The following is a 19,600-nucleotide window of genomic DNA, read 5'->3' as shown; positions in this document are numbered from 1 at the left end:
GTCCCTCAATCTACACAATATAGAATGCTAATGTGCTCTTTTTTTTTTTTTTTGCTCTGCAGTCAAACCACCATAAGCAGAATTTCTCACTACTGTGCAACTAACATTCATGTGACTTTGAGAGCCTCTGGTTTCACAAAAAAGCATACAATAATTTTCAGTATACCATGAAAAATTCTGAAAATGGATTCAACACACAGTCAATCTTTTTTTTCCCCACATTTCCACCTACATTTCCTGTACTGTTACCTTAAAAATTCACAGGAAAGCCCCAGCCAGGGCTATGGGGAACATACATGGATGGATCGGTCCCATGAGCTCTACAAAGAATTAACAAAAAGACGCAGACTAAAATTTTACAACACCTACATATATAATAGTTATATATATATACATATAGGCTGTAGAGTATAAAACAGTATGTGCTCTTGGGATTTCTCCACGTGACTAAGCTGTGCCAGCTCCTATGGTAAATGACAAATTTTGTTTTTATGGTAGATTGTAAATGAAACTTACCATTAAATTTAAACGCTTTGGAGCTGGAGAAGATCCCATCTTGCTGGTCCATCCCCAAGAGAGGATTCAATCACACTGCTGGGCAGAGACCAAGCTTGCATCTAATTGCTCCAGGGACAAGCCCAGGACGTGAGCAGATCCATGTTTTTGCACGGTACCACTCACGTGCCCTGCGTTACATACATGCCCTGCAAACTGCAGCTTGTAAAAGGGAAGCAGATTAACCAGTGGCTCTTTTTAACACAGCCAACCTTAAGGACATCTGAACCGAGGGCACAGCTTGGGGCATCAAAGGGGAGACAGGGCACTCTCAGTTGCAGACAAGCACGGGCTTTCTGCCACCAAAATGTCCCCACTCCATTCCATCATGTTATTCTCAAAGCAGCTGCTCCCCACTGGTGCTGCCCAAGTGTTTAATTACACTGGGTGAGCATTGTGAGCCTGCTGCTGCCTCTGCCTCACACAGGGAAGGGATGTGTTTGTACCAACCAACCATCAGCACCAGCACTGGAAACACGTTGCACGGCAAGGCCCAGCATCAGGGCCCAGACAGGATGATGGTGGTCATCACCTGCAGCACAACTCTCAGCCCACCCCTTCCCTGGTACAGAGGCACCTCCTCACTGCTTGGGCCTATGGTCAAAACCCAGGAAGGCCCTCGGACCCTTTTGCAAGCACAGCATCTCTGAAGCACCCTGACGAAGCAGCACATGAAATCTGAACACGTATCACTGCAAATGTTGGCTCAACACGCCCTTGCCTTAAGAGGTGAAGGAATCAACTCTTGTTTTCCTTTTCAGGATATAACACCAGCTGGTACCAAGGAAAAAAGAGGTGGAAATACTTCTGAAAAGCCGTTTTCAAAACATCTGCATTCACATGCCAGATGACAGAACAAGTTCACACGCTGTATGATGCAGGGAGCAGACAAGGGATTTCTCCCTTCAGGGCAGACATTTTCCAGTGAAGGGACAGCTGGTGTTTCCTCCAATTACCTGCATGCTTTCGCTCAGCTCCAATGAGTGGAAAACACCAATAGGAGGACTTACAAATCCTGCAGTTTATAACTCTTCTGGCCCACATCTTTTACTTGCGTACGAAAATTGAGCAAGACAACTTGCATCTTCTCCTCCTCCCTAACAGAGTTCCTGCATCCCCCGCTGCAGGCTCCTAGGCAGCAAGCCCTGCTCACACAGAAATTTAAAAAACAAAAATAAAAATATCAGAGTTGTAACTACAGCTTTAATTACATTCCACTTTCATTATAATTTTTCTTTTAGTTGCTCTCTTTAGCCTGTTCTCAGTGGCTGCCTCTTGCAGACATTTCCAAACTGTAGCACATGCTTTAGTGACTATCAGTTTCACTTGCTCTTTACTTGACTTTTTCCCCAGCAGTAAAATAGGAGTGAACAGTCTATAAGTTTCTCCCTTGTAAAGCACTGTACAGCAAGTTTAAATGACAACCTTGTCTTCACCACTTTTGGAAAGGCTTAGTGCACCAGTGGGGTTTCACGTAGCACATGGTCCTCCTCCTGGATGAGATAACTAGGCTATGGAAGGCCACAAGAGAAGACACCACAGGGAGCTGGGAAACAGGATGGAAGAGTAGAAGTGAAACATAAGCAGTGTTAGACATCTGTCTCCCATTTTTGTGAGGTTATAGAACACTCACAAACTCCAAGGGAGAGCTCCTATCCAAGCTAGAAGACTGCTCTGCAGTGGTCTTTCCTGGGTCACTTAAACTCTCTCGATTAATAAATGAACTATCTGCAATTGCCAGTTACAAACTCATCTGTTAACTTTCACAAGCAGCTGGCAAGAAATGATAGGGCAGTTGTTTAAAACTGTAAGAATATTACTTAAGTTAGTGTTGAAAGCAACAGCGTCATCAATTCCAAGGACAGGCAAAAGCTGTAAGTCCCAGACCTGTAAGTGGTCAATCGAGTGTTTCAGCAAGAGGATCAGAGAATAGCTTTTGGGTTGGAAGGGACCCAAAAGGTCATTTAGTTCCAACTAGAATGGTGAGTGCAGAGTAAAGAGCAACAAGAGGGTCCTAGAGGGGACAGCCCCACTGCCCTGAAGAGCTGAGGTCTCGCAGCTCAAATCACATTCAGTGGAAACCAAGATATGTTACTGACCTGTGGGTTCAGTAACACTACATTTACATCGCTTATGGCCTGAATTCATTTCAGGAGATGCAGCCTGAAGGAACACTCCAGTTTCCCATGGTGGATATCTATGCCCTTCAAACTCAGTAATTATTGCAATGAGCATCTATTTGCCACATCATGGATGTACAACACATCTGTCTGCTTAAGATGGGAACCTCGAAGAGAGCATCTTCCCAGGTGCAGCCTCTCTGGATAGCTCTTATGTTCCTGTGTTGGTCTCTGGAGGACTCTGGTTCCTCCTGCTCCCAAGCTTTTGTTCTGAGTGGGAAGCAGGCTGCTGCAGCACAGCTGCTCTCCCTAACTCCAATCACCTCCCTGCCTCTGATCACCCTCACTCCCTACCCTCCAAGCATGGAAAGTAACAGAGCCAAGAGCACCCTGAGCCTCTCAAGTGATGAGCACAAGCAGGCAGCAAGGCATCAGCTGCACTACTGCTCAGTTTAACTGGTTAAATCTCCTCTTCAAAAGCACGCTTCAGATAAACAAAATTTTAGGCATCTGGTCCATCGTAGCACAGCCACGCGATTTGGGAGCCTGGTCCAGCCCCAAGCCTGAGGCTGGCAGGAACAGCGGTGCTGCAGCTGGCCCTTACTTCCCCATACTCAAGTGTTATCCAACCAAAGAAGGAAAAGGAAGGAAAAAAAAAAATAAAAAATAGAAGAATCTGGATTCCTGTAAGCAGACCTCGGGGGCAACTCAGGAATATCATCTTTTTCCAGGGGACACTTGGCAGAGCAGGGGTGCTTGTGTTGCTGTCGTGTGTGTGTGTGTGTGTGTGTGATTTCTTCAATGAAAAAGGGTAAGTATCCAGAGAGGGGGAAAAAAAAAAAAGAAAAAAAAAGAAAGAACAGACACAAAATTAAACAATCTACCTTAAAATAAACTCTGCAGTATTATCTGTCTCTTGTCAAAAGTTATTAGTGAATAAAAGTGACAGACTGTCTCCTAAGATACATTCCATGTCCAAGCGACATACCTAAAGCTTGTCAGAGACTTCCCTCTGTTGATGTGTCTGCTTATCCTTAGTGCCCACGCATCTTCCATTGCAGTGCATTCTTGTATGGTGGAAGCACTTGATTTATTTGCTGAAAGGAAGAGAATACTTTTTTCCCACCTAATTTTACTCTTCTGATTCTACAGGTCTTTGTTCCTCATAAAACAGAAAAGTTCTCGACTAAAACCAGACTCCACATAATTATTTTTCCTTAAAAATAGAGTCAATAAAGCTAGCAGATGCAAACAAAAAATGGAAACGATCTATCAAATCTAGCAAACAGGTCTTCCTTTGTTGCACATTCTTCACGTTAAAAAATTACTAGTGGTCAGCATTAAAACCAGACAAATTGCACGGTGCTTTGGGGAATAAGGGGAAAAAACAACTCTCGTAGACAAGTTACAGGAACAGATGAACAAGATGTTGCCTCAGTCCAGACAGCAGTTATCTGCTGCGAGCTTGGTGTCTGCTCTCCATCCCTCGCTGAATGTTGCAAGCAGGGTCTCTGTCTAACATTCCAAATCAAAACTGAAAATTCAGACCCGGCCAACTCTGGGGGTTGTTTGAAAACCGAAGTTCAGCCACAGCTTTGATGTGGTTGTGGACTGGGTGCATTCCCATGAAGTTTTAGTTCTTGTTGAAGCTGCAGAAGGGCGGAGCAAGGACACTCAGCACACTCAGGAGGAGAGTTCTACCATGAGGGCAGTGTGGAAAGGGTTTGCTATGCGGTGGTATGTACTGTAAAACCAGAAACATTCAGAGATGAAAAAAATAGTTCAAGAGTTGTAGTTCCTGTTAGAATAAACTTTAAATGAAAATTAAAACAAGCTAATAAAGTGAACTGCAGATTGGACAGATTGGGAACAAACCAAACTGCCTGGTTTTCACCCATGCCAACAGAAGAGGAACGTGCAAAGTCACCATGATCCGACCTTCATTTCTTCACAAGAAGCCATCCCATCACCAAACCCTGCATCCCTGTGCTGCATCAGAGGATCACAGGACACCCTTCCACAGCACTAATGACAGGAGACATTTCCCACAGTGCCCAAGGCCACCTGGTTGATGGAAAGATATTATCAATTTAACCTCAACCTTCATTTAGACAATAAAACACAATTTTTTTCTTTTGTTTCTTCATCTATTTGTGGTTGGGAAACAACATGAACTGTGCCTTCTTCATATTGGCAACACCCACTTTCATTTACGTTTAACGTAATGCAACTTCTGTGGTGCCAGATAACAGCCACACACTTCTTACCCATCTCTGTGACAAGCCCATAGCCCGAAGTACCTGCAGGTCACTCTGCCATTTTCAACTGCTCTGCAGAGCACCCAAATACCAGCAGAATGCTTCTTCACCATACCGCACCATCCAGCTGCACAGCCAGCCTTCAAATTGCAAAGGAAGATCCCCAGCATCCTCCCAGGGTAGCACAGAAAGAAGATGGCTCATGGCTGAGCCCCAAGGAGCCCCCAGTCACAGAGGATTTCAGCTTTTGATATGGTTACATTAAAATCCTATCTGCCTCTGTGACTTCAATGAAATTTTTGCGTTCTGCATCAAAACCAAAACTGGCAAACGAAAACAAAGAACTTGACACCTACAGCCTCCAATACATAAACAACTGATTGTTTCCATAGAAAATTAGAGAACAGAGAAACTGAAGTAACTCTAGGGGGAAAAAAAAAAAAAAAAAAAGAGAATCCCTAATTTTGTAATAAAGGCCATGTGGTCTGCTTTGCTGAGCACAGAACTGGAAAGGTATAACCACTGGCTTTAACCAAGTATTACTGCTGATGCCATCCATGGCTATGAGCCATTTTCCTCCACCTCAGGACATGTTCCTGGGTCTCAGTCAATGGGAACTCCAGGACTCACCTTACTTAAGAGAACATAAAGGGAATCAAATACTGAACACTTGATCTGAACTCAGATCAAACACAGAGCAAACTTGCTTCAAAGCAGGAACTCAGGAGAAATACAAAAGAAAACCAACATTTTTGCCTGAACTTAAGATGTTGAACTACAATCTCTTATCTGTACACATTTAAACCATTTTGGTTTGAGTCGTACACAGATTTATTTATACTTCAAATTTGGAAAAAGCTCCATATAGCAAACACATAATGGTAATGGCACATGGAAGTTAGATATTACAAACATCTTTTGTGAGATTTAAATCACCACTACACCACACTCTGAATTCTAACCTAATTTGGTAACAAGCCAATATTCTGAACACCATCCTACAAACAGCATGATCCCAAACTCAACTTCGTCTCCAGAGCGATCGCCATAAGCAAAAAGTCTCTGAAAAATAACCCTGGGATTGAAAGTTCACACAAGGAAGAGTGCTTGCAAAGGCTTTGGATGCAAGCTGAAACCCCACTTAGTTACAAATATTTTATTGTGGAAAAGGATGTGGAAACACAAAATAAGTTAAAGTGATAAAGAGACCTGAATAGAAAATCTGTGGTTATAAATGGAACAGTTGCAGTAAGCAGATAGTTCTGTACATCCACATCTGTTCCAGTTCAAAACAGTTCATGTGAACCAGGGGAAGAAACTATTTTTTCTTTTAGCTCCACTGCTCTGGACCTATCTGCTTCAGGCTAGGGCAGGGATTAGGAAGAGGGAGAAACCACCACTGGTGCACTGGCTCACTGTTCAGAATTTTAACGAGAAGGAGCAGTCCCTGCACATCTCCCATTGCCTTCACCCTCTTCCCCCATTTAAAACACTTTCCAAAGAGAGCAAAAGCATTTGCAAATACTTAAGGCAATTAAAGCTATTTGTTTTTGCTAAAAACCAAGACATTGGTAACTTAACAAAACCTCTGTCTTTGCTTCTCTACTCACAGACAGTTTCTGTTTCACAACTATCCCTTATGGGGCCACTTTGATGATAACGTGGGAAAAGCAGGCAGAATAACCAAACAGGGAAATAAATATATAAAAATAGCGAGGCCGCTCCAGAACTCATTCAGGTTCCAGAGGAGCTCAAATTTCCTGCCTGTGGATGTCTGAGACACTTTCCCTCCATGCCCAAGTTCAGTCTCTGTTTCTGTGATGGCCTGTTTTCTCCCCTTTTGGAATCTTAAAAATAAAATAGTAAGAAAGAAAGCGTCTGGGAAAAGGATGTGGTGCAGGGAGCCATGATATCAAACTTGGCACAAGCTGAAGTTGGCTGCCCATTTAATATTGACAACGACACCAAACTCAAGAGGAAGGACCCTCCCCTGCAATAATCTGGTTATGAGAAATCAATATTTTCCATGATTAAATGACAGCCTTTATGCATCCTTCACACAGTGCCTGATATTTAAATGTCTTAACAAAAAATAAAATAAAATTTAAAATAATTAGTTGCTCACATAGAGATTGAAATACATTCACTAAGATTCCTGAATTTATTTTCCACTTGCAAAAACATAAAAGCTTCCCGCAAGTGAGTCTCCGTAGGAAACTCCTGCAGCTGACAGACCACATGCACACGCCAGTCAATACAAAGTAATTGCTGGACTGGAATCAATTGCAGGCTCCCAGGAACTGCTTCAACTGGATTTTACTTGAGAGATTTAGTGCTGTAACTAGCGAGATGCTGAGCTCCTCAGATACCACTAGATGTGTGCATCCTTGCCAAAATGAAGACAAATGGTAAAGCTCACAGTGTGCTAGAGCAGAGCTCATCAGAAGCCACCCATGAGGCACGGGACCCTGCGCATTGCCACCCTCCATCTCTAAAGAACATCCTCCACCTTCTTCTTCCATGAAATAATTCTCCAAGCTCCTCAGGGAGATGCCTAAGTGAAGGAGCAGGATTTCACATCAAAATACTGCTCGCACAGAATGGCAAACATACTACAGGTTTCCCTCAAAAATCCAGAGGCACGGATGCTAGCAAGACAAACAGTTGCCCACTTTCGCCAAAATCAGGGCTATCTGCCTGCTTAAGTGCTTTACTGGACAAGGGCCAGAGGGCACAGCAAATTGCAGGATGCAGCCCCTATAAACTATTCTGAGAAAATATACTGAAGAGAAGAAGGGAAAGCTTTCATTAATTTATATTATAAAGACAACAAAGATGTTGTTTTGGAAACAAGAGTCTAGCTGTTTTAACTGGAAATTTGCTAGCACAATGCTACAAGGACAAAGCTTAAAAAAATAAAGTAATTCATCCGCCACTTAGAAACTATTAGCCTTAAAAGACAGATTTGATGTCTGTGCCTCTGATATGATACTAGGATGCTTAAAATCTAAACTCAAATCTATTTCTGCTCTTCCATTGGTAACTGGTACATGTTGGGTTTTTTTGGGGGGTGGGGAGGAGAGGTTTAATTATTATTATCCATCTACTTAATTATCTTGCCAGATGAACTTAAATGTGGCAAATTAATTGATAATACTCCAATTGCAACACACAGAAGACAGGCTATTAGAGTGGTATTGATGTGCAGCTATCTTGCTGTAGATGATCAGTTGTTACTCTTAGCCATTCATTTCTCAAGGAAAGCTCTGGACTGCATATTTAAAATATGAATTATTTCATTTAAACTGACGTGCAGCTGTTCCCTGCAAAGTAAGCAGCAGAGAGATCCAGCATGGCCTGATAAAACTCAGCTCTGGACAGCCTGACCCCATTTAAGTGGGGGGTAGACCCACACCACTGTTTCTTCCACTCCCAAAACCCACATAATACATGTGGCTACACCCTGGGCAAGCGTTATGAGTTCATCAAGTGAACTGAAATGACAATTCTTGCTTTTGTTACCTGCCAAACGCCTAAATTCAACATAGTAGTTCCTGGTATATAAAATAAGTTCTGCTGCAGCAAATGGAAACGATGAGAAAGGAGGCAATGGGCTCTCTGAAAGGCTCCCTGAAGGCTATACAGTCTTTTAAGATCTGTGGCTAAAGAAATATTTTGCACTTGCATGTACAAAAGGGCTAGGACAGGGTGTCTGCACTCAGCCTTTGCCTCTCAGCCGGGCTTCCCACCACGTGAGCTAAAGGAGGACACGCTGCACATCCTCCCGTACAATTGTTACAGGATCTGTTCCTATTATGAGAGCCCAAATGTCCTCTGGTGCCTCAAGGCACACAGGGTGAAATAACTCTACAAAGTGACTGAATTTGAAATACCAGTCTGTAGCATAGAAATAGTTGTCCTTGATAGCCGAGGTATGTCCTCCTGATGTACCTAAAGATGTTCTCTCTTCTTTTCCAGCCAGTCTCAGCTATCTGCCAAAGGGGTTATTGACAGCAATTGTGAAGAGGAAATAGCACTTCAGATCTACGTCCCCATCAGTGTCAACACTAAACCGTAGCAAGCTGTTCACACACAGACTTAAGGAACTGACAAACACAACTCTGATGCCCACATCCCTGGAAAACTATGACATTGCAACAAGATATTCGGGACTCAATACTCAGAGAATCACTGAATGAATTGGGTTGGATGGGATCTTAAAGACCATCTAGTTATGACCCCAGTGGACAGGGACACCCTCCACTTGATCAAGTTCCCCAAATCCTCTTACGAAAGGCTTTCATTTAAAGTAACTGTAAACATGCATCCAGAGCAAAGGTTGTTGGTTTTGGAAGCTTTGAGCTGTTTTAATTAACAGGATAGTAAAGAGTGAAGAATGCAAAGCTTTGGCAATATCCAACTGAACAGATCCCAAAAAAGCATTCACATTCACCAAACAATCTCACAGCAGCTCCAAGAACGGCTGTGGATGAAGGTAGACAGGTAGAGTTCATAATGAAAGGAGAAAGAGGGGAAGGAAGTAAAAATTTCCGTAAGAAACAATACAGATGTGGTACACATGGAAATGAGGCAAGTGCATGTATTGGCAAGGTTAGAAAAGAAACAGGGATAGCAAGAGGAGCACGGGAAAGTAATGCCATCTCCTACTACATACAGCATCAAGTGTTACACCCCAAATAGACTGTCCAGACTTTCAATAGAGCTGAATTGAATGTATTTCATCTTCGGAAATGAAAATGAAGGGTTTCTCAACTCATGTCTTCTATACAATCAGTTATTCTGATTAAAGACGGAAAATATGGAATATTTGGATTACTCTGCTTGGGAGAGTATTTACTCTGCTTGGGAGTAAGCCCTCTTCCTGCATAGGACACCAAACCAGTCCTATTACCCACACCATGATATGTGGATACACTAAGATTCAAACAGCGCAGATTCAAACTGTTCAGTATACCTCATAAAGTGCTTTTCTTATTTAATTTACGTTATAATATGCTTTATATACCCCAAAATGTGCAGATACCCTTCTTCACAACAGAGATGCCCTCCCAGGCTATGCCATATCATAGAATCTTATGTCCTGGGGTGAGAAATAATGCTTAGCATGTTTTAGATCAGATACTAGACATTTCTCACAAGTAAAAAAAATTACCACACTATGATCCACAGTACAGAGCAGCCTTTAATTCTAGTAGGCAATCAATCATCACAGAAGGGAGATCATTTCCCAAAAAAAACCAATAACACTAATTTATTTTCAGATCTGTTTGATTCAAGTTTATGATTTGTCTGGGACATGGAATCAACAATATGATGAATTGAATACATCTCCTGAAAGACTAAATTTATTAAAGTACATTGCTTGAGCTGATTAAATGAAAGCAACCATTGGTTTGGACATCGGCTTGATCAATAGTAGGGATAATGCTGGAGAAATAATTAACTGGAACCTCACTCGGGTTTTATCATTTTAAGGATAAACTAAGGTGATCACTTTTTCACTGCCTCTTCACACACAAGGCCTCTGCAGCACAGCCCAGAGCCATCCCTGCCTGTCCTTATTCCCATCCTTGCTTCGCAGCTCCCACACTCAGCTGGAAACCAGGATAAAGCCTGGCTCCAAGTCCTCACTCAGTGTCTGGGGCTCAGCTCTGTTTATACTCCTGTGAGCTGAAGAATGACGATGACTAGTAGCTATATAGATAAATAAAGTATATTAAGTCACAGGAAGTAAAAAGGGAAAACTATTAATTTATTTTTAGAATCCTGTTCTTGCCATTCATCAAAAAAGAACATTCAAAAGTATGCAGCAAGATACAAGCATCTGGCTGAGGTTGGCTGACCACATACCAGCATTCAGACTACACACAGAGCCATTTTCCTTTTTTGGGCCAGGCAGACCTGGTGCCAGAGAGCACAGGACACTGACAATAACGGGGCAGTTCCAGCAGACGTGGGGAACAGCCTTTCCACCAGCAAGCTACAGCTGTTTGGGCATGGCCGAGGCTCCCCATCCTTCCAGTGGCTCCACAGTCAATTCCTCCTTTTGGATACACCGTGTTACTACCAGCACATCCCAATCTGCTACACCCATGCCATCTACTAACAGCATCCAAAACTAAATACAGGGGAGAAGATCTTGATGCCTAGGTCAGCTCCTCCAGATGCAGGCCATGTCAACATCAAGCAAAACCAAACGCGTGATGTATTGTGGAGCTGGATGCTCAATTCCCCAAAACCGAGCAGCAAATGCAGTACGCCCACACAACCCTTCTTCCCATCCTATTGCCAAAATAGCATGCATACATCAGTAGAAAGCCTTTTCAAGACAATAGTGCCACAACACACAGTGATGAATTTAATGGCATTTGCATAAAAGCTTCCATCTTTTGCAGTCTGCAGTAGATTTTTTTTCTGGGCAATCATACCAGAAGCATAAAGTCATGCCATATTTTGAATCTATGCCTGCCAAAATCCGGGAAGAATTGCAAAGCACACTCATTGACATATCCTGCAGTACATTGCCAGCCAAGATGCTATAGTACAAATGAGCGGACATAAATAACAGCACAAGATCCACTTCTGCCACTCTTCTTATACCAAAGGAGCAAAAACCCAACATGTAGAGAGAAGCTTCACCCCAAAACCTCCACATCAGAGGTCTTATTCTTCTCAAGAAGAATTATAGGACTGCCACTGTATCATGCTAAAAAAGCTTTAAGGTGACTCCAGAAGACTCAGCATTCATTACTTGTGCCTTCACAATATTGCTGAAGCCAGTAACTGCTCAATTTCTGTATATACTTTTTCAAAGTGCACCCTCAGTCTGCACTTTCAGTTGCCAGCCTTTTCCCTTTTTTACTGAGTGCTGTAAAATGTGTTTTTCTCTCTGTGGGCAGTTTTCCTTGGAGAACCTTTCTTATCACACACAGATGCCTATCACATATTCCAAGTTTGTTCTGCAAGTGGTGCATGAGCTGATATCAATAAGTAAGTACATGAGGCAACAAATATTTGCAATGTGTTTAGAAAACAAAGCGTTTCCTCCTCATAGTGTATGCTCCCTCTGCATAGGATACAAACAGTGGGAGAGGTAAGGCATCAGGACCAGCAGCACAGAACTTGCAACCGCTGAAGCCAGGATATAAAAAAAAGTAATTTATAAAAATTAAAAGAAACAGTTAACATCTGCACACTACTTAACCTTTCCACAACAGGTTTCAGATTTTAAAACTCCCTCAGAGCACTTACAGTTGTGCATAAAAAGTCATTGACTCGTGTCAGTTTACAAAAGAAAAGAATTGCATTTTTTGGAGTGCAGTCAGAGAGGACAATTTTGATGATTATGTATATTATTAATATTCCACTCAGAGGAGTAAGAACACACAAGCAAGCTCTCGCATTGACTCAGAGCTGCCAAGAACAAATCAGGTATGCAGATACGGCAATGGGCAAAGATACTGCAAGGAGATGGCACGGGATCTCCATCCTTCCATCAGGTCAGATCTGGAAATAGCTTCCATAGCAGCTGGAAGCACAGACTGCCAGGGAAAGGCTCAGAGATGGGAACTGGAAGAAAAGGGAAAGCAGCAGAACCTGGGGAGACAGTGAGGCTGAGAGCCCTGGGGACAAGCCAGTATGGCAGAGTGTGACATGGAGTGTGTGAAGAGCGGGGATACAGCCCAGCTGTCCCAGGACAGTGGCTGAAAGAAGGCGAGGGAGCACATGGAAGGGCCAGCCTCTCCTGCTGGGCTGCAGCACCACTCTCAGAGGCACTGGGGTAGGAAACTGAAGGCTAAGCCAAATAAACACATCTCTTCTTCCCGTGGGTGCACAGAGGCAGGCCTGGGGCAGAGGCTGTGACTAATGCAGCTGAAGCTGCTCTGCTTCCTGCGCCTGGGAGCAGGACGGGCGGCTTCTGAAAGGCCTGCGCGTGCCATAAATTACCTTGTGTGACAACCGAGGCATCACCGCCTTGTCGCTCTTCAAAGCGCTGGAAATAAGCTGCACGTTGCTGCTGACATCACCCTGTGATGTGACACCAGCCCAGCAGCCGGCATGGGGTGGCTTAGCATCGCAGAATGTGGTGGTGCAATGGGTTCCCACTGGGCATTCCTAAAAACTGGTCATTGGTACAGCTGCCTGTGGAACTTACCAAGCTGAGGGCTGACCCATACAGTGACTGAACAACTGTGTGGAATGAAGCAGGGGGAAAAATGAGCGAGCTCCGTGCTCCTCAACCTTTTGCACAGTAATGCTCTGAAGCCTATCCTGTCCGCCACAGTCCCCTCTGCTCTTCCCTGCCCACAAACTGATCCTAATTTAAAACCAGCTGTATTTTCCAGCCACAGCATGTCCCTAAGCATTTCCTTTTTTCAAAATCACCAGAAGCCAAAGGGTGTAATTAACGTCAAAAGGGCTGTTTTTGCCTTGTGGATGCCAATACCGCCCCTTCCCAGGGCCGCCCTCCTGCCTGCTCACTCTGCCTCCTCATTCCCCATCCCCTCTACATCTCTGTGGCCCAGCCGCAGAAATTAATAAGTTATTAGTACAAATTAAAATATTACATTAATGATGTACGTGAGCGCAAGTTACAGAGCTGGAAAAGAAGTCCTAATTAAATCAATATGGTTATTAGTCCCTTGTCATCTCTGATTAATTATTAGCTTAATATGCTTCATCATTTTTGCTGTTAATAGAATTATTGCAGCACTACCACAGGGAGATGGGTGCTACAGAGGAGTCGATGGAGCTGTGCTGGGGGACCCTGCTCAGGCATGAGTGAAGTAATCCTGAGAAAAGAGGGGGAAACACCTCACTTTCGCGTACAACAGCCTCATCACCTAAGAACTCTCATCGTTTTCAAAGGGATCCAGCTGTTCTTTCAGGGGCTTTTTAACTGTTGATATGCAGGGGATGATGGCACGACTGTGCCAAGCTGCGCCCCAAGCACTTGTCCCAGTGCCCCCATGCCTTACACTGGCAAGATGATCTACTCTAGGTCTTTCTCCAACCAACACAACACTGCCTTTTCAGCCAGTCCTGCCCCAGCCCTTTCTTCACACATCCTGGTTGCCCAGAGCGCAAGGAAGGAGCAGGCAGCAAGTCAGGAGCCACCACCTTCTGTGCTTGGGGCTGTGGGCAGGGCAGGGGCCGAGGACCCCCAACCTCTCCTGCTACCTACAGAACCAAAGACAACATACCAAGGTCACCATCCAGCTCATTCCTAGAAAAACATGAAATAATCTTTAGGTAACTCCAGCTGCATGGCAATACACCTCTCCTTCACTTTTTTTTTTTTTTTTCCTGCCACCCTCCCTCTGATACCAGCTTTTCCTTCTCTGTCCCACCCCGGCTGCCTGCAGCAAGGCTTTGTAGGGACAAAGACCTGGTGCAATACAAATCTCCACCTGATCCTCCTCCAGCAACAAGTGCAGAACATGATCGAGGACTGACCAGGGCTAGCATTGCACTGCAGCGCATGGATCCATCAGGAGCTTCATCTCATAAACAGCTTCACAAACATACTCTTTGGGATACGATACCAACAGGAACATGCGTGTGCTTCCAGGAGCAAAGCTGCTCCTTGAACTCACTAACAAAGCTGGTGCACAGTATTTGTGCTGCTGATGGGTGATTAAGAAATTAAATAGAGAATGCCACCGCAAATCATTATGCTGAGTTCCTCACAGATAAAGTGCCACTTGAACTTCCTAGGACTCGCCCTACCGCTGCCATTACCTCAGGATAAATGGCCACTTGCACAAAGCCAGAGCTTCGCAGTGCCAGTTTTGCCCCTTGCCCTCCTACAGCCATCCCTGAGAACACCTCAGCCTCCATTCCACAACACACAGCACGGAGGACTTCCACCTCCTCCATTCAACTCAGAACATGGGGCAGGCAGAATTCAGCAACCTTGTTCCCCAGTGCTGAGCTGCACAGCCCCGCTGCGCCGTATCACAGACTCAGAACCTGTTCCCTTCTCCTCCTGGTTGCTCCACCAGCCCATGGCGTACGGAGCATTTCAGAACTGGGCTGAGCTCCAGTTGAATGTTTGGCCATGTAGTAAGGAGACTCCAGGATAACGGTTTTCGTGGGAATCCAGAAAGAAGGAGTAAAGAAAAGGGCTCCCCACGCTATTTTTAGCTGCAAACAGTAAGATTTGGAATTTTGATTGTGAAGTATGGAATTCACAAATGGTGCCACACTAAATTTGCTGCATTTATATACAATTCTGCAGGATAACCAAGGGGGTTACAGCATGTTCCTGGTTAGCATCTCAGCCCTAGCTTTATAGCCTCTAAACCAGGAGAAAAATGCGTTCAGTAAATAGTGCTTGTGAAATTTGTGCCCCAATGCGTGCACATGAGGATTTTCTGCACGTGGTGTATATGTGCATGCATGGTATCTTCTACAAACGCGTGTGTCAGTGCATGTGTGCACCCACAGCCACCGAGCTAGGATTTATTTCCACAGCGAAGCCAAGGAAATTCCCACCCCCTACCATTTAAGCGCTTGGCTCTTTGGCTCAAAACATTCTGCAACTTCTCAGCCAAGGAATGTATTTTCCCTTTCCAATATATATAATTTATTTTGCTGCACACGTTAGTTAGTGATTCAGAGACACACTATTAAGCCAGTGCTGTGAGGACACTACCGACTGGCTGAGCAGACCCATTTCATTTTGTGAGACCTTTTTTGCTAGCCTGCCGCGGCACAGTGTGAAATGACAGCAGCCACTGAATCAAGGGTTTGTCTCATCTACTTCGTACTCCAGCAATTTTTCATAATTAGCCTGGCTTCCTGAGGCTAGATGAGCTTTTAATTACTACATTAACGTAGATAAAGAAGACTTTATGCTGCTCTACGCTTCTGGGGGGTGGGGTAAGAACGCCGTTTTATTTCCCTACTACTTTGCAGAGATTACTCCGGGATCCGTAACACCGCCCGGCACCCCGCAGGGCAGCACCACCCGTAACACCGCTCCCGCAGCGCAGCGCGTCCCGCTCTCCTCTCCCCGCCGCACACTTACGTGGTCCCCACGGCGCGGCGGCAGGCAGCCTGTGCAGGTGGATCTCATCCTTATCCATCGCCCGTCGATCCCCGCAGCCCGGCTGAGGTACCAAACTCAACTTGCCAGGGTTCCTCCTACCTCCTTTTTTTTTTTTTTTTTTTTTTTTTTTTTTTTCTCCGTCCCTTTTATCCTTTTCCTCTTCCTCCCCCCGCTCGGTGCACGGGGAGGGCTCGCTCACCCGCCGAGCGGCACCGCGCAGCGCCCCGCCGCCCCCCGGCCGACTTTAAATAAGGGCGCCGGGCGCCGGCCCGCCGGGAGCGCGGCCCTCCGCGGGGAGCCGGCCCTCCGCGTCACGCCGCCGCGCTCCCTCCCTCCTTTCTCCCCTCCCTTCCTCTCTCCCTGCCCGCGCCCCCCGCCCCGCGCAGAGTTCCGCGCCTACCTGCGCGGCGACGGCGCTGCCCTGACCTTGGGCGCCGGAGGGACGGCGGCAGCTGCGGCCGGGCGGGGGCAGCGCGGCCGACAAAGGTCAGCGCGCCCGCGGTGCCCGGCGAGAGCGGAGCGGTGCCGCGGGGGTTCGCCCGAGGCCAGCCCTCGCCCTGCCCCGCGTGTGCCGGCTTTCACTGCGCGCAGCCGGCGAGGGATGCTCGGACGCGCTCAGCTGCAACCTGCCGGCCCCCGTGTCGCTCCGGTCCCGCTCTCGGCTTTCCTGCGTTACCCAAAGCATGCTGCGTTATGGCTCCGGGAGCCGCTAGGTTTTGAAAGTTTTCAAAACTTTCAACTTTCCTGGGAAGATCTGAGATTTGATGCGGTGGGTAGAGAATACATCAGTTAAACATCAAATAAACGCAGGAATTTACTCACACGGGCTTCTTCATGGACTACAGTCCTTAGAGGCTTCAAAACCGAAGCAGGATGCTTTTAGGCTAGGTTTTATATCTTTTTACTTTATCATTTTAGCACTTTTTTTTTTTTTTTTTTTTTTTTTTTTTTTAGAAAGCTTGTATTAAATCTATTTTTAGAATACACATTTTAGTTTACCACTTATTAGCTTATTATTAACAGAAGAGCAGATGAATAGATGGTGCTGTACAAAGCTCCATGTACCAGTTTGCCTTGCCAGAGATCAAAGGCGCTTGAGAGCAAGATCTCCTACTTACAACTACTTTGTTCTGGACTGAGTTTTGCAGCAGAACCAAATGTAGGCACAAGCCCAACCTATATATTTGTCTCATGAATACAAAACACAAAGAAATCTGGAAACAATGCTGGATTCCAGCATCCTATCTCACTGTGACCACAGGCTCCTCTGCTGCCCACGGCTGGGGAGGCACATGGGTGGGCACTTGGCAGGGCTGCACAGATGGCACAGAGCTGGGTGCTCACCAGAACGTGGCCCTTGCTGCCCATCATAGAATCACTAAAGTCAGAAAGACCTCTAAGACTGTTTAGTCCAACCATCAACCCATCACTCATGCCCACTAAATCAAGTCACTCAGTGCCACATCTGCCCTTTCCTTAAACACCTCCAGGGACTGTGACTCCATCACCTCCCTGGGCAGCCTGTGCCAGTGCATCACTCACAATAAGAGGCCAGCCTCCACCTTGCTACAACCTCCTTTCAGGTCATTGTAGAGAGAAATACAGCTTCCCCTGAGCATCCTCTTCTCCATCACCCTGTTGAAAGCCACACCAAAGGCCAGCTGAGCCAAAACATCATTTCATAATGAGGTTTAGGAAATTTTAGTCTGACAGGTGGCATGTCAAAAATTGAGGTTATTCTCCAGCTAAACACATGAAATAAAAATTAAGCAGTAGACATTAAGCACCTGAACAAGGCTGGAGCATAAGTGTTAAAGAACAATATAAAAAAAAAAAAAGTGGCCTAAAAAAATTAAAATCAAACTATAGTAATTCTTTGCAGTTATTTCAGAAGGCCCTGGCCTGGCCCAATTTTCATAGCAGCGGAAACTTCCAAGCACTGCCCCCACAGCACCAGGAGGCCAGGCACTTCTCCCTGCTCCATGCAGAAGCCTGAGCAGATCCCTCAGCTGTTTCAGAGAAGCCCACAGCTGGACACAGCTACAGGAGAATGGAAAAAAAAAAAAATCACACAGACAGACAAAAGGCTGCATGGCTGCCATCCGCTGGGATGTACCCACACCCTGTGGGCAGGCACAGAGCTGGGCTGGCATCAGTCAGGGTGCTGCTGTGCCCAGGATGGCAACTGAGCTGTAGGGACACTCAGGCCATGCGCAAGAGCAGAGGAAACGTGATTTGTCATTACAAGAGCCGCCGAGCTAAAATAGGCTGCAGGGCTGATAGGAGACAGCGGCTCTGTTGCAGTTTTCCTCCTTGGCATGTGATAAACCCACTGTGCCATCTCAACACATACTTGCAAGAAGAACAGCAAAGGGACAGGGAATCTACTTGTCTGTGCAATAAAACAAAAATGCTTTCCTAACAATTAGGAAGGAGACAGTGCTACTTGGCACCCACACCTACAGTAAGTGCATTTGCTGAAAATATTTATAGTTTGCTCCTGCAGAATGTACTGTGTACCTTTGTAACAACAATAACACAGCTCTCACCTCTTGTCATTTGAAGACAAGCACAGGCTCTGGGTGCTCATGCTGGAGGAACGCTCCCTCGTGACACAGCCCCACTGGCCCCATGGGCAGCCCTGCAGCTGCTCACAGTCGCCTTCAGATTTATTTTCCTGGCTGTTTCACTTTGGAGGCACACAGCGAGGCAGTCCCTGCAGCGGAGACACTCAGATAAGGACCACAGCCCTGGCAGCCACCCAGGGCCATGCCAGCACAGTCACATGGGGAAGGACGAGACCTGGCCGTAGCTCAGCACAGCTGGTCCCACCCCCTGCTCATCACCCACATGCCAAGTAAAAGCAAACGGGTGAGTTGTAGTGTAAGTAGGGAATGAGATACTGGAGAGTCCTAAAAATCACAGACAGGATCTGTGAGGAAAAGAGGGAGTAGAGGGAGTAGCTGTAACAGCTAAGACATACCCAGAGAAATTGGCAGGTGGTAATGCTAAGATAATCAGCTGATGGTATTTCTGAATACATAGTATTATTAAATTACTCATAACATTAAATACAACCAAACTATAGATACAGAGTGTAGCTACATTTCGTGCAACTCAACTAAGCACAGACTTTTTTTTTTTTTTTCTTTTAAGGGATGTGAACCACCCATTGAAATATAGGTTCCAGTAATGTCTTCTGTACAGAGCAGTCTGGCTATAACTTTCAGCTGTGTAAGCTCTTAAGCTCCTGGTTGCTGGAAAGGCATTTGTGGGGAAGGATGTTCTGTTTCTCATCTCCTTCCCTTGCTACTTACCACTAACATACACTGGTCCTGGGCTGGGGGGATCTCAGGTCTGATGGCATGTGGCAAGTCTCCTGGCTGTGCATTTTGTCTTCACATAGAGCTCATGTATCTAGAACACAGAACATTGTGCTTGTTACAGTCTCATCCAAGTCAAACACAGCTGTGTTGGAATGAAGAAAATACTGCTAAGAACATTATTTCAATCAGTGCACCAATCTTTCGAATGCTTCTGTACAATACTTAAATATTACTTCTGTCAACACTCCCTGCTCTTTTTTTTTTTTT

General features: G+C 45.3%; 1 protein-coding gene across 2 annotated transcripts in view; it reads right to left on the bottom strand.

Moving 5' to 3' along the window:
* The window catches only part of ANO1 (anoctamin 1), a 74,888-nt gene extending 56,309 nt beyond the window's left edge, over nucleotides 1-18,579 (bottom strand). Inside the window, exon 1 of one of the 2 annotated variants that reach the window (XM_042814294.1) lies at nucleotides 18,557-18,579. In XM_042814294.1, coding sequence (XP_042670228.1) covers nucleotides 18,557-18,566 — 10 coding nt within the window. In that variant the 5' untranslated portion in view covers nucleotides 18,567-18,579. Of the gene's footprint in view, nucleotides 1-15,986; nucleotides 16,229-18,556 lie in introns of those variants that run through there. The other variant, XM_042814293.1, reaches the window with a different exon arrangement.
* Between the last annotated feature and the right edge of the window lie 1,021 nt (nucleotides 18,580-19,600).

The sequence above is a fragment of the Centrocercus urophasianus genome, unplaced genomic scaffold, assembly GCF_019232065.1.
Source record: "Centrocercus urophasianus isolate 14NV4802_14NV808 unplaced genomic scaffold, USGS_Curo_1.0 seq_14, whole genome shotgun sequence".
NCBI classification, from domain to species: Eukaryota; Metazoa; Chordata; class Aves; order Galliformes; family Phasianidae; genus Centrocercus; species Centrocercus urophasianus.
The sequence above is the reverse complement of the archived record's forward strand: the minus strand, read 5'-3'. Positions and strand labels throughout refer to the sequence as shown.